Source organism: Pongo pygmaeus, chromosome 20, assembly GCF_028885625.2.
Source record: "Pongo pygmaeus isolate AG05252 chromosome 20, NHGRI_mPonPyg2-v2.0_pri, whole genome shotgun sequence".
In the NCBI taxonomy this organism is placed as follows: Eukaryota; Metazoa; Chordata; class Mammalia; order Primates; family Hominidae; genus Pongo; species Pongo pygmaeus.
This window is the reverse complement of record NC_072393.2, coordinates 64,300,965-64,316,297: the sequence shown is the minus strand read 5'-3', so window position 1 is coordinate 64,316,297 and position 15,333 is coordinate 64,300,965. Positions and strand designations below refer to the sequence as shown.

At 45.8% G+C, this 15,333-nt stretch overlaps 1 protein-coding gene across 5 annotated transcripts; it reads left to right on the top strand.

Moving 5' to 3' along the window:
* Window positions 1–2,407: 2,407 nt before the first annotated feature.
* Window positions 2,408–14,408, top strand: ZNF154 (zinc finger protein 154). 5 transcript variants are annotated; one of them, XM_054464614.2, is made up of 6 exons: window positions 2,444–2,720; window positions 6,675–6,801; window positions 8,855–10,256; window positions 10,363–10,405; window positions 10,498–10,655; window positions 13,795–14,408. In XM_054464614.2, the coding sequence occupies exons 1-3, from the start codon at window positions 2,688–2,690 to the stop codon at window positions 10,006–10,008; spliced, it is 1,314 nt and encodes a 437-aa protein (XP_054320589.1). In that variant the 5' UTR covers window positions 2,444–2,687; the 3' UTR covers window positions 10,009–10,256; window positions 10,363–10,405; window positions 10,498–10,655; window positions 13,795–14,408. The 5 variants fall into 5 exon arrangements, with proteins under 5 accessions (XP_054320591.1, XP_054320587.1, XP_054320589.1 ...); XM_063658559.1 differs by lacking the exon at window positions 13,795–14,408 and having other exon boundaries at window positions 2,455–2,720; window positions 10,498–10,688; XM_054464616.2 differs by having other exon boundaries at window positions 2,408–2,720; window positions 8,855–10,655.
* Window positions 14,409–15,333: the final 925 nt, after the last annotated feature.

Here is a 15,333-nt window from a genome sequence, read left to right as displayed (position 1 = left end):
TTTCATTTTCTGAAATATTTTGAAGCAATACCTACTTCTCAAATAATGCACACAAAGTATTTTGACAGCTTGCCCTTTTTGCTTGTTCTGTTCTATAAATAGTGAAAATGATGTAGGGTAATATTAAGAAGGAGTGATTTGTAATTAAAAATACCCAGCCAACAAAGGGATGACTGTGGAGAATAGATAACACTTTATAGCTGGAATAGGACAATTTTATGCTTATCTCTGGGGACATCTGGATATCTAGTTTGACTTTTAGCAAAGAAAGGCAGTGGGAGTTACAATGTGCTGCTTAAACTCTGAAAATTTTTCGTGTCTTTACAGCTGGCTTTTACCTAGCATAAATGGCTAGGTTGGCTTGGGTCATGCAGCCAGAGGGACATAAAAGTCCCAGCTGGGAATTTCTGTTATTAATTCTTCTGAAATCAAGCTCCATCCCATAGATATTAGTGGCACAGTCCAGAGATGAAGCATGTCCATTTGTGAACAAGAATCCTGAGGGTCATGTGTCCAGATCTTTCTGAGCCCTGATGCTGGCCTGTTCTGTCTTTCTCTAGCTGTACTGTATGCTTTATATTTAAATAAAAGCCTTATGAGAGAGTGCTTTCAGTCCCATGAGTCATTTCAAATATCTGAATTTTTCAAGTTTTTGTAGATGTAAATATAGATGTAGAAATAAATTTGTATAGAAATGTGTGCATGTGGCCGGGCGCGGTGGCTCACGCCTATAATCTCAACACTTTGGGAGGCCGAGGCGGGCGGATCACGAGGTCAGGAGATGGAGACTATCATGGCTAACACGGTGAAACCCCGTCTCTACTAAAAAAATACAAAAAATTAGCCGGGCGTGGTGGCGGGCACCTGTAGTCCCAGCTACTCAGGAGCCTGAGGCAGGAGAATGGCTGAGGCAAGAGAATCGCTTGAACCCAGGAGGTGGAGAGGTTGCAGTGAAACAAGACTGCGTCATTGCACTCCAGCCTGGGCAATAAGAGTGAAACTCCATCTCAAAAAAAAAGAAAAAAAAAAAAGAAGAGATTTCTCACCTATATACTTTGAGTGTCTCTGCAGCCAGCAAAGCAGATGAAGGCCTGCTGGGCTGGAGCCCTAGGCCCTCCAATGCTGAAGTGCCCTGTGAAGTCTCCATCCATCCAGGCACTCTAGTAACCTGCTTCTTCTACCTGGAATTTATTCTAAGAATACCCACATGGCTCATTTCTCACTTCCTTCAAGTGCATTTCACCGGCTTTCTGATTAAGAAGTCCCACCTCTCCCCTTTGTCTCTTATCAAAGTAGCATTTCTTTCATTGTTTTTTGAGATTGATGTTAGACTTCTAAAAGGAATTGAATATATCTCAGATATCAAGTAAGAATTATGAAACGGATAAAAGCGTTGCTCAGTGAATTGGACGCAGTTATTGACTGGACACAGTAATTGGACACAATAATTGACTATGCAGGCAAAAGATGTTTTCTGTTGCAATCAGACAGAATTCTACCTTTGTACTACTGCTTCAAGGTGATCTAACGTTTCTCTTCTATCTTCTAGAAGCACTATTATGCCACTATCTGAAGTAGTTTTTCACCTGTCCCTGACCAAAAGTGCACAGACTGACTTCAATGCTTCCGAGCGCATACATTTGAAATGTAATATGATAGAGGCTGGGTGCGGTGGCTTACGCCTGTAATCCCAGCACTTTGAGAGGCCGAGGAGGGCAGATCACCTGGGGCCAGGAGTTTGGGACCACCATAGTGGAAACCCTGTCTCTACCGAAAATACAAAAAATTAGTCTGGCGTGGTGGCGCGCGCCTACAGTCCCAGCTACTTGGAAGGCTGAGGCACGAGAATCGCTTGAACCCGGGAGGCGGAGGTTGCAGTGATCCCAGATGGCGCCGCTGCACTCCAGCCTGGGGAACAGAGGGAAACTTTGTCTTAAAAAAAAAAAAAAAAAGGAATAAACTTATATGGTAATGTTTATTAGCTTCCCTATTAGTGGATATATTTCGTGTCTGAATGGCTCTATGGAATGATGTACATATTTGGATTGGCAGCCTTAGGCAGCGTCTGATAATAATTTTAGCCTCTGGGAGTCTGCTGAACTTTATGAAGTTTGAAATAATATTCCCCAAACACTTGGGTGATCAGTTGCAGATGGCACCTCTAATATGCTGTCTGATTACGACCCATGTAAGAAAGGGCGAAGCCCCTCCACTGCCCTAGGACTTGGATAAGCCATTTCTCATCGCCCAGCGCCCCGGAGCTTCGCTTTTACTCCAAGAGGTTGGTGCAATGGGTCCCCGGCACCGACCTCGGGATCTATGAAAACTACATTACCTAGAATGCTCTGCGTTGAACACCACGCTACTAAGCCAGTAAGAGCTCAGAAGACCGACTTTCCTTGAGAGTCACAAAAAGAAAGGACGGGACTTTTGGCGGGGGCGGGGGGGGGGGGGTCCTCTTCGTGGCGGCCATTTTGGCTTCTCTGAGGTGTGTTCACCGGATCAGAGATAGCAGAGCGCCGGGTTGGGGCCACGAAGGCGTGAGGGGAGTCGTTGTCCCTGCTGCACGAAAGGGTCTAAGCTTTGGCGACGCCGCCCTGGGGGACCCACGTCAGGAGGGACCGCTGTCCCCGGGTCCCTACCATGGTCGCCCGCCGCTCCCGGCCCAGCTCTACCCACAAAGTCTGATGGCAGCGGCCACTCTGAGGACGCCAGCTCAGGTGAGTGCTGCATCTTCCCGGCCTCACACACCTTACCCCACCCACGTTCTAAATCCATCAGTGAGGGGCGCCTGCTCGCGTCCCCGCAGCCCAGGGTCGGGGACACAGAGGCGCTCGTGGGTGGGGCCCTGTTTCTGACACTACGTGTGACGAGGTGTGGGAGAGCATGACAGGCGGAGGAACCGGCGCGTGCAAAGGTTGAGGCGAGACTGAGCCAGGAGAATTCGGAAAGCTGTTTTCTGTAGGGAACGAAGAATATGAGGCGGAGTTACTCCTAGGGTTGTACCGTCATTGTGAGGACGCTAGAAGCCACGGAGAGTTCTGAACAAAGGAGGGACGCCATTTATGTTAGTTTTTTTTCTTTGAGACGGAGTTTCGCTCTTATCACCCAGGCTGGAGTGCAATGACGCGATCTCGGGTCACTGCAACCTCAGACTCCCGGGTTCAAGCGATTCTTCTGCCTCAGCCTCCCCAGCAGCTGGGATTACAAGCCTGCAGCTCGGATTACAACGTCCGGCTAATTTTTTGTATTTTTAGTAGAGATGGGATTTCACCATTTTGGCCAGACTGGTCTGGAACTCCTGACCTCAAGTGATCCTCCTGCCTCGGCCTCCCAAAGTGCTGGGATTACAGGCGTGAGCCACCGCACCCGCCCTATGTTAGGGTTTAAAAACTTTTCCAAAGACTGTTCACAGGAAGAGCAGCGATGGGGCGATGAGGACATTGAGACAGTTGGAGGCTGCATCTTTTTTTCATTGCCCTGCAGTTGGCAAGAGGTGACAGCACTGAGACCCGAAAGTAAAACAGCCAGCCTGAGTTCAGGGCCAGGCAGGGCTACAGGGAGGCTTGAGCCCATCTAGCCTCACCAGGGATGCATTCCTCTTTCCCTGGTTCTCCTAGTTGTAGAAGGGCCTATGGAACTCATATAGGGAAGTGAAGAGTGTTCGGTCCCTCAGTGGCCCCTACCCCCATGTTCTTGGGATTGTGGTTTCCTAGTATTCTTAAGTGCTGTTACCCCAATCCTGGGTCTGGTGCCCTGGAGAAATTCCAAGCCCAGGGCTCTAAGTCCATGCCAGGGGTTATACTGAGGTGTTCCCATTTTTGTCAGCCAGTGGAAACTTGTGAAAGGTTATCTCTGGCACTGGTATCAGGAGGCTCAAGTGCTTAGTAAAACTAAGCTGAGATTTTTGAGGAAACCATAGATCTGTTTCCTTTTAGCTAGGAACAAAGAGCAGGGGGAAGGAGTCAGGACTGCAGTGGCTGCCTGAGAAGTTGGGTGCCTATTCTGGAGGTAATGAGAGATTTGGGTTAGAAGAGGGAGGTGATCTTACCAAAGTCCTAACAGGGTCCATCCTGTTAGCGTGGAGAGCAGACTGTGGGGTTGAGGGAAGAGGAAAGAAGATCAGAGTGGAAGCTACAGCCACTCCAGGGTAATGAACCAGAGTCATTGATTAGGAGATGTGTTGCATTCTGGATGCAAATTTTTAAAGGGAGCAACTAAATTTTCTGATGTAGACAGCGAGGGAGTGAAACAGGATTCAGCAATGACCCCATGGTTCTTCAACTGAGATGGAGAAGTTGGTATTAACAGTAATATTCACTGGAGACAACAGGAGCTTTATTTGGTCATGTAAGAGTTTGAGATGTTTCAGAGACATTAAGTGGGCATTAAATAGGTGGCTGAACACCCAGGTCTGGAAATTCTGGGGAGTACTTCAGAATGGAGACATCCAAAATGTGGTAGTCATTGTGTGGACTAAGGTGAGTGAGCTGTGGATTACATTTAGAAGGGTTGATCTTTTTTTTTTTTTTTTTGGAGATGGAGTGTTGCTCTTGTTGCCCAGGCTGGAGTGCAATGGCACGAGCTTGGCTCACCACAACCTCCGCCTCCCAGGTTCAAGCAATTCTCCTGCCTCAGCCTCCCAAGTAGCTGGGATTACAGGCATGCGCCAACCACGCCCGGCTAATTTTGTATTTATTTAGTAGAGACAGGGTTTCTCCATGTTGGTCAGGCTAGTCTTGAACTCTCGACCTCAGGTGATCCACCCGCCTCAGCCACCCAGAGTTCTGGGATTATAGGTGTGAGCCACCGCATCCGGCCTACAAGGGTTAATCTTTAGGCATGGTGGTACAGGTTATTTGGCCAGGAAGGGCAGAGTAGGGGCTAAGGACCAAGCCTTTTGGTTGGATAAATGGGTGATGTTCTTGGGCTTTCTAAACAGAGGTAAGGGAGGTTAGTGGTTATGGAGGTAGGGTGTTTGGAGAGGATAGTTGGGCAGGTGGCATACGCTTTCAAGGAAAGAGTGGATGTAAGGTGGATGCAGAGGCATAGGTGTATTTAAGGTAAATGGCTGTCCTTTTTTTCCTTCGTGCTTATTCAGCACTCTGTGGAATCACCAGGATTTTTTGATGACTTTGATGGGGTCTGGGGTGTTTACTCAACCTGGAGGATAAGGCCAGGTGCCAATGTGGTCATCTGTGACAGTCACTTGGCCTGGGGCAGGTGATCAGTGGAGCTAGTCTTTGAGTGTTAAGTGGACAGAGGAAGGTTGTTACTGCTGAGGGGACAGCAAGTGCAGCACGGAAGTGGAATAGGGCCATGGGTATCTGAGATGCACATGTGGTTCTGTGTGGCCTAAGTCTGAGGCAAAGAATGGAGCCAGCCAGGGAGCCCTCATAGGATTTGGGGCTGCTACCACTAGTGGATGCCCTGGGAGATCTAGGGTAGTATTAGATCCGTTTGAATTTGTCGAGCATACTCTGGATGCTGTGTGCTAAGTTATCATGTAAAGTCTAAAATTAAGGCCCGGTATGACATCTGGTGAAATCAGGGTGGCATCAAATGGCCTGAGTACAAGTTTCCCTCCCTACTCTTCTCCCGAACAGACAACCCTTTTAATCAAGGAGACCAGGCACAATTTCTGCCTATCACTTTGTAGCAGATTTCAGCTCCCTACCAGGCCATGGAGTTTTCCAAACAAGCCCATTGTGGGAACCAGGGGGCAGTTGATCCTTTTGTTCTCAAAATGCTTGCATCCCACAGCTTTTGGTTATTCACTTTTTTTCTGGACTAGACCCCCATGTGACCCTATGTGGTACATGTTGTCCTCATCTCCCAGGTTCTATGTACATATGATTAATAAACTGCTATATCATCTTTCTTTTTTTTTTTTTTTTTTGAGACGGAGTCTCGCTCTGTCGCCCAGACTGGAGTGCAGTTTCGCAATCTCGGCTCACTGCAACCTCCGCCTCCTGGGTTCAAGCAATTCTCCTGCCTCAGCCTCCTGAGTAGCTGGGATTACAGGTGTGCTTCACCACGCCCAGCTAATTTTTCTATTTTTAGTAGAGATGGGGTTTCACCATGTTGGTCAGCCTGGTCTTGAACTCCTGACCTCGTGATCTGCCCGTCTTGGCCTCCCAAAGTGCTGGGATTACACGCATGAGCCACCATACCCAGCTGCTGTATCGTCTTCTAGTGTCAGGTATTGTGTGTTTGTCCATATCCATAACCCTAGTGTGGCAATCCTGCCTTCGCTAATGGGGTAAAGAGGAAGAGATTAAAACAGTGACATGGGAGGTAAGAGCAGGGAGATGCCTATGGTGTGGGCAGTGAGGTGGCAGCCCTGGGCTTGGGGCTGTGGTGTCTGGAGATAGGAGGGATGCGTATACTGAAGAATGACGTGCATCTGGAAAGGGAGTAAGTGACAGCTGCAGGGCCCTGGTATTGAGACTTAGATGACCTTGGACATTTCAGGGGGATTTCATGATGGGATAGTGTGGATCCTTCCATGCCAGGCCCCCAGCTTAGATGCCTATTTATCCATGTGCTGGTTTCTCCTCTCAGTTGGGGAGCTTGGGAAGAGAATGGACATGGGGTAAAGATGTGGGGGTATGCATTGTGGGTCCTTGGGATAGGGGCTTTTGTTGGTTTCATATCTGTTCCCATTGTGGCAGGGCACTGTGACCTTTGAAGATGTGGCCGTACACTTCTCCTGGGAGGAATGGGGTCTCCTTGATGAGGCTCAAAGATGCCTGTACCGTGATGTGATGCTGGAGAACTTGGCTCTTTTAACCTCTCTAGGTAAGGTTCTTTTACCCTTTCCTGTGCCCTGAGCTAGTCTGTGCCCTTCCTCTTTTCCCTATAGGCAAGTCTGTCCTTCTCATGACAAGACTATGGGCTCTGCTTTTTTCTCAGTTCCCTGCATAGTTCTGTCATTGGTAAGACTAAGGTGTGCATACTGTCTTCTCTCCTTGAGGAGCCCCAGTACCTGTTTCCTCACAGCCTCACAGGGAAGGATTCAGAGTCTGCAGTCTTGCAGTCACCCTAGTGCATCCCACCTTGATTGTCCCCTCCATGTCTGGGTGACTTTTTCCAGATTTGAGGATCCTGTGTGCCCCAGCTACTACTTCTATCCCATAGCTGGCATTTCATTATGCCTGCCTATGCCAGGAGTTATTGTCACTGACATGGTCACTACTTATGTAGACCATGGACTCTTCTTACAAAGTATTTCTCTGAAATTTTCTTTGTAGTATTTGTGTGTGTGTGTTTTTTTCCTGTGGGCTGTGTGAGTTTTTTGTGGGACAGTGCAGGCTGCTCTTCTGTTCTTTCTTCCCTTAGTACTTACATTATCCAGATGCTGTATCAGAGCAGCAACCTATTCTGTTTGGTGAGCATTTTGGTGCCAATGCCAGTGGTCACAGCTCACTTCCGGTTTCCCTTCACCATTCTTGACATTTTGCTGACATGTCAGCTCTACTACTTGTCACTTCTGCTCTTAACATCCAGCCTGGGGCTAATCCTCACATCTCTGGACTCCGTATCTTAGCTGTTTTTCTCACTGCTACACCTGCAGTTCTTTCTAATGTTAGCCTCTACATAGTGTGTCATGAGGTATGCACATACTGTTTTTTTGACATGGAGTCTCACTCTGTCACCCAGGCTGGAGTGCAGTGGCGTGATCTCAGCTTACTGCAACCTCTGCCTCCCAGGTTCAAGCAATTCTCCTGCCTCAGCCTCCTGAGTAGCTGCGATAACAGGCGCATGCCACTGCACCTGGCTAATTTTTGTATTTTTTTAGAGATGGAGTTTTACCATCTTGCCCAGGCTGGTCTTAAACTCCTGACCTCGTAATCCACCCGCCTTGGCCTCCCAAAGTGCTGGGATTACAGGTGTGAGCCACTGTGCCTGTCCTTGCACATACTCTTAAACAGTCCTTGAAGGCCAGCTGCTGCATTGCAGTCGTATTTCCATGGGCTTGCATATACTATTCTACATAGCACTCATGTGTCACCAGCAGATAAGCTTCTGCTAAAGTTGTTTGCAGAGGATTTAGTATTAGACCCTGCCTCTCTCTTTGTGATACCTCATGGTTGTGGCCTTTACCTCTTGAGCTCTCCCACATTCCTATAATCTTTTTTTTTTTTTTTTTTTTTTTTGAGATGGAGTCTCCGTCACCCAGGCTGGAATGCAGTGGTGCAATCTTGGCTCGCTGCAACCTCCGCCTCCCGGGTTCAAGTGATTCTCCTGCCTCAGCCTCCCGAGTCCTGGGACTACAGGCACCCACCACCATGTCCAGCTAATTTTTGTATTTTTAGTAGAGACGGGGTTTCACCATATTGGCCAGGCTGGTCTCAAACTCCTGACTTTGTGATCCACCCACCTTGGCCTCCCAAAGTGCTGGGATTACAGGCGTGAGCCACTGCACCCGGCCCATTCTTGTAATCTGTATATCCTAGAATTGCTAAATGGCCTCATCTGCAACCTGAACCCAACTCTACTGTCATGCAAACAATCCCATGGACTTGTTCCTGGGTTTGTCATACACACACTTGTATAGGGGCTGCCTCCTCCCACCATAGTTAATGTGCACTTCACTAGCATTTCTTGCTTTTAGGTTTTTGGCATAGAGTGGTGGATGAGGAGGCACCTTCTGACCAGAGCATTTCTTTAGAAGGAGTGACCCAACTCAGGACTTCTAAGGCAGATCTTTCTCCCTAGAAGGACCACCCCTGTGAGACGTGTAGCCTGGTCTTGAGAGATAGTTTGCTCTTGGCTGGGCCCTAGGGGACACATCATAGGCAGAAATTATATAGGGGTGGGGCATGTGGGAAATAATTGTATTTCATTGCAGATGTTCATCACCAGAAGCAGCACCTTGGAGAAAAACATTTCAGAAGCAATGTGGGCAGAGCCATGTTTGTGAAGACCTGCACATTCCATGTGTCAGGGGAGCCTTCCACCTGCAGAGAAGTTGGGAAGGACTTCCTGGCCAAGTTGGGATTTCTCCATCAACAGGCTGCTCACACTGGGGAGCAATCAAATAGCAGAAGCGATGGTGGGGCTGTCAGTCACAGAGGAAAAACTCATTACAACTGTGGAGAACACACAAAAGCATTCAGCCGTAAACACATACTTGTTCAGCAGCAGAGAACCCTCACTACAGAAAGATGTTACATATGCAGTGAATGTGGGAAATCCTTTAGCAAAAGCTACAGCCTCAATGACCATTGGAGAGTTCACACTGGAGAAAAGCCTTATGAATGTCGAGAGTGTGGGAAGTCCTTTAGGCAAAGCTCTAGTCTCATTCAGCATCGGAGAGTTCACACTGCAGTACGACCTCATGAATGTGATGAATGTGGAAAATTATTTAGCAACAAGTCTAACCTCATTAAACATCGGAGAGTTCACACTGGGGAAAGGCCATATGAGTGCAGTGAATGTGGGAAATCCTTTAGCCAAAGGTCTGCACTCCTTCAACATCGGGGAGTTCACACTGGGGAGAGGCCTTATGAGTGCAGTGAATGTGGGAAGTTTTTTACATATCATTCTAGTCTCATAAAGCACCAGAAAGTTCACAGTGGATCCAGGCCTTATGAGTGCAGCGAATGTGGGAAGTCATTTAGCCAAAACTCTAGCCTCATTGAACACCATAGGGTTCACACTGGAGAAAGGCCTTATAAGTGCAGCGAATGTGGGAAATCCTTTAGCCAAAGGTCTGCACTCCTTCAACATCGGGGAGTTCACACTGGGGAGAGGCCTTATGAGTGCAGTGAATGTGGGAAGTTCTTTCCCTACAGCTCCAGTCTCCGAAAACACCAGAGAGTTCACACCGGATCAAGACCCTATGAGTGCAGTGAATGTGGAAAATCCTTTACTCAAAATTCCGGCCTCATTAAGCACAGGAGGGTTCACACGGGGGAGAAGCCTTATAAGTGCAGTGAATGTGGGAAATCCTTTAGCCATAACTCCAGCCTTATTAAACATCAGAGAATTCATAGTCGATAAAAGCCTTATGAGTGGCAAATGTGGAAAATCTATTAGCACCCTGGAGAAAGTCCTTGAGTACACAGTGAATGTCAGAAAGCTTCAGCTGAAGGCCGTATCTCATTGAGTGCCACACAGTTCACAAGGGAAAGACACTTTTGATATGTAGGGATGTCCAGTTGATATAACAGCTCTGAAGGAGATCCCTTATGAGGGTGGCATCAGCCTGAATTCAACATCCTATATCTGAACATCTGCATAAATTCCAGGTATGTGCGAACTGTATTGCACCTTTTGCCCTGCCCAGGGCCCATGTCAGATTTATGTCTCTGCTGATACTATAGTGGAAGCCATTTTACCTCTACTGCCTGGCAGGTGACCACCAGTGTGCACCACTCACCCATTCCAGTGTATTCAGGTAAGTGAAACTTGGTGTTCTCCTGTTCATGGGAGGAATTTGTAAATAGCCTAAGCATTTATTCCTTTTTTTTTTCCTTTCTGATGAGTTAGGCCATGGACCTGACCCAGTTTCGCCCAGAGGACTCTGCTGGTGACGTGAAAAGAGGGACTACATATTTCAGGATATTGTTGGTCTCACATGACTCTTGATAGAGTTTGCCAGCCTTCAAATCACCAACTGTGGGAACCATCTGCCTCTTATTGCCTTGGTTTGTACAATAATAAAGGCCTTATTAATCTTGGGGGTTCTATATGTATGAGTTGGTTTGAAAACAGTTGGGTTCTGCTAACATGAAGGGGTGAATAACTTTTTTTGGAGATCCCAAACATTGTGTAGCTCAACAGGGACAGGGACAGGGACAGTAGGACGGCAGAATATAGCTCTCTCTCTAGTTTGAGCCTAGTTTTCATTGCTATTCAAGGCCTCTGAGAAAAAACTACAGGGTATTGTCCTAATTTATATCCTGGATGCCATAGAGGTCAGCCTGAGGAGGCAGCAGTTACTTGACATCCTTTGGTGCTTCTGAAAGCAACATGAAATTGTTCTCTTGTTCACAAGGAGTATTGCATCATGTTCAGTGCCAGTGGGGGAAATCTGTTCCCCAGGTCCTGTATGCCTTGATATCCTGAATTCCATAGGGTAGCACCACAGGTGGTAAGATTATAGTAGGAATTACAATTGTTATAGAAGTACTGGATTGATAGAGAGTGGAAAACTGCAATAACACTGCAATAAATAGAATTTGCCCCTTTTACAGAGGTTTCCATGATGTTCGTTATTGTGGCTCTTAAGGATGAGCAGGTACAGAAATCCTCAGGACCTACAGAATTGTGTATCTTGTGTAGCTGAGGTCATTGTCAGAAATTGTATGGAATCCTGTAGCCTCTGGGATGTTCACCTCAAGGTCATTGCTATGCAGGCAGGAAAACAAGGATAGAGAAGGGAGGTCTAGGCCATTGATATAGCCTTTGTGATCCAGCCAACATTTCTGTTGAGTCAGGTGGAAATGGCCTTCACTGTTCACTTGTATTTGTGATCACTGAGGCAAAATCCTCTCCCAGGATATGAGGAGAGAGATGGTGGAATCAGCATAGGGTTGTCAAACCTGATTTTCCAAAAACAATAGGAAATTCAGACTTTTATTTTGAACCATATTTTGTTAGGTTGGTGCAAAAGTAACTGTGGTTTTGAACCATGATTTATTTTTATTTTTATTTTTTTTTGAGTCAGAGTCTTGCTCTGTTGCCCAGGCTGGAGGGCAATGGCACTATCTCAGCTCATTGCAACCTCTGCCTCCCAGGTTCAAGCGATTCTTCTGCCTCAGCCTCCCAAGTAGCTGGGATTACAGGCACCCGCCATCACACCCGTCTGATATTTGCATTTTTAGTAGACATGGGGTTTCACCATGTTGGCCAGGCTGGTCTCGAACTCCTGACTTCATGTGATCCACCCACCTTGGCCTCCCAAAGTGCTGGGATTTACAGGCGTGAGCCACCGCGCCCAGCCAAGCTTTTTCACCGTTCCAATTTCCTTCAAATGCTGAACAACCGTGGAACGGTTGACATTGAGTTCTTAGGCAACTTCTCATGTAGTTGTAAGAGGATCAGCTTCTAAAATTGCTCTCAATTGGTCATTGTCAACTTCCAGTGGCTGGCCACTACACTCCTTCTCTTCAAGGTTTTGTCTCCTTTGCAAAACTTCTTGAACCACCACTACACTGTACATTCGTTAGCAGTTCCTGGGCCAAATGTGTTTATATTGCGAGTTGTCTCTGCTGCTTTAGGACCCATTGTGAACTCAAGTAAAATCTCAGCCGGGTGCGGTGGCTCATGCCTGTAATCCCAGCACTTTGGGAGGCTGAGGTAGGTGGATCACAAGGTCAGGAGTTAGAGACCAGCCTGGCCAACATATTGAAACCTCTACTAAAAATACAAAAATTAGCCGGGCGTGGTGGCATGTGCCTGCAGCTACTTGGGAGGCTGAGGCAGGAGAATCACTTGAACCCGGGAGGCAGAAGTCACAGTGAGCCAAGATCACGCCACTGCACTCCAGCCTGGACGACAGACAGAACAAGACTCTGTCTCAAAAAAAAAAGAGGCTGGTCGCGGTGGCTCACACCTGTAATCCCAGCACTTTGGGAGGCCGAGGTGGGTGGATCACGAGGTCAGGAGTTCGAGACCAGCCTGGCCAACGTGGTGAAACCCTGTCTCTACTAAAAATACAAAAATTAGCTGGGCATAGTGGCACGCACCTGTAATCCCAGCTACTGGGGAGCCTGAGGCATAAGAATTGTTTGAACCCCAGGAGGTGGAGGTTGCAGTGAGCCAAGATCATGTCACTGCCCTCCAGCCTAGGCAACAGAGCAAGACTCTGTCTCAAAAAAATCGCTGAAATTTGAGTTTTGTCTAACATTTCCATAGTCTAAAATAAACATAAACAGCAAATAGTAAGTCAGCAAAAAAACATAAAGTGAGAAATGCCTATTAAAATGATGTATAACCACATTTATTTAAGAATGTTTTCCAATATAAAATGGCAAAGTCCAACATGCAAAAATGGCAATTACTTTTGTACTAACCTGATAATAACTTTAATAAGAATAAATGGTACATATTTAAACTATATAATTTGATCAGCTTTGATATTCATATTAACCTGTAATTGCTCCCACCATGCCAATTTTGAAACTGCCAACATGTTACTGAATGTAGAATTGGGAAGAGTTGCTGACAGCATCCTAATATATTCTATTTCTACCATACTCATACAGTGGCCACGAATAACCTCAAGAATGTAGAAAATAAAATGTAGTGAAATGATTAGGAAGAAGTTGTTTCTTCACAATCATGACAACGAACCTGTCATTCCACAAGTTACCTCATTGTCCTTTAATAATTATCTGCCTATAGGCAACTATTGATTTACTTTCCATTATAATACACTAGTTTTCATTTGCTAGAATTTTATATGATTGAAACCATAATGTATTTACTCTTTTTTAATCCCTGGGCATATTCATGTATTTATTTTGAGATTCATCATTATAGCTCTATGAGTAGTTTCTTTTTTTTGTATTGCTGAGAAGTATGATGTTCTGTGGATATACCAGTATTCGTTTATTCATTCATCCATTTGTTATGGATATTTTGAGTAGTTTTTTAAAGTAGTTTGAGGTTTAACGGAACTTAAAGTGCTTATATTTAAAATGCATATTTTGATATTTTCATACATGCTTACACCCTGGAACCAAGTTTCCTTCTGTCTTTTTAGTTCATTCTCAACATATAAAATTAATTTTCATTGTGTAAAATTACTGGTACAATGACATATTTTGTCTCCTGTTACAGCTGTGTTCAATTACAAAAAAAGATGGAAAAGACTGTTACGAAGCCAGATGAACCTTTCTCCAGTCTTCCTTCATTATTTTTTTTTCCTTCACCATTTATCATTTCATAGTCATTTATGTTTCATCGGTCCTCATGTGTACTAGTGGGTTATTTTACTTATAATCCCAGACATCGTATCATTTAATGCATGGCCTCTTCAGAATGCAATTTTAAAATGTAAAGGCTCTTTCATAACCCCCCCAAAAATCACACAAATGTATTTTAAAATGTAAATATTTTATCGCTTGTTTTCTCAGTTGTCTAAAACAATGTGTTTCTTAAGGAAGATCATTTGTATTCAGGATCCAAATGTATATTTAATAGCTTTCAGTAGTTGTATCTCATAAGTCTTTAACCTACAGGTTCCATTTACCTTTGTTTTCTTATTTCTTGAAGTTGCTGAGTCATTTTTTTATTAGCATTTGCTGTATTCTAGATTTGGCTTATTGAATCTCTGACATTGTTTAACTTGTACACTAGATGTTGATGAAATCGATGATTGAGATTTTGTCCCAGCAGACAGGTGTGTGATGGCAACAGTGAAATAAATACAAAACCTTCTTCCAACCCAGAAATCCTCTCCACGAAGGTAGAGACAGAAAACACTTTTATTAAGCATTAAACCAGAATGTGATGTACATCACAGACAATCCACTAAGAAATTGCAAGGTAAGAAAAAAGCCTCACTCCTTCATATGGCCTGGCAGATGTAGCCCATTACATACATGTTTTCAAGATAAACAACAATAAGTCCTCAAATACGAATTTGACAGCACCATTTGTCACACATAGTTCATCCTAACAGGTGATGCTCTATTACCTTACTGGCTTTACCTAGAGGAAAAACAAACTTATCATATCTTTATGACAGAGGATAATGAGGGGAGCTGCCTTGGGGCTGCTGGATGATACATCGGGACAGGACAGTGCGAGCTTCCAGCAAGGCAGCTCTAGTTGGAGCCCTGATTTCTTTCCAAGGTGAGGAGAGGGTGATGATAGTACCCTTGGGAAGGGGAGTGAAAGGTGCTGAGGGACTGTGGTATTTATAGCTGAGGGGTTTCCTGGGGGCTGTGGGTCTCTTGTCTTTGCCACTCTGCCTCAACACTGAAACTGTCCATTCCCTACTTGGAGGCTGCACCCAAAACCTCCCTCTGCCTTCATGCTCTGGCCTCCCCCTGCAGGTTACCACCCTGGGTCTTGGTGCTTGCAGCAGTTCTGGTGCCTGGCTGCCCCAGGCCCTCTGCTCCCTCTGCTGCCTGGGTTTAATCCCTCCTCTGCCACTGCCCAACATCACGACTCTGCTGGTTTTGTAGCCTCTTGGTACCTCAGTTTTATGTTTGTGGAATAGGGGTGCTCACAGTACTCTCTGGGATCCTGGCAAAAGGTGTGGTAGGCAGGTGGTAAGCAGGGCCGAGCACTATCCCCAGCACCTAGTGAGTTGATGCCTTATCATTTACCTGATCCAGGCAGGTCTTAAGGTACAAGAGAAAGAGAAATGGG

Coding starts and splice junctions, on each gene's coding strand:
- ZNF154 (XM_054464616.2), top strand. CDS start 2,688: ATGGCAGCGGCCACTCTGAGGACGCCAGCTCAG. Junction 2,721..6,674: donor CTCTGAGGACGCCAGCTCAG/GTGAGTGCTGCA, acceptor CCATTGTGGCAG/GGCACTGTGACCTTTGAAGA. Junction 6,802..8,854: donor GGCTCTTTTAACCTCTCTAG/GTAAGGTTCTTT, acceptor ATTTCATTGCAG/ATGTTCATCACCAGAAGCAG.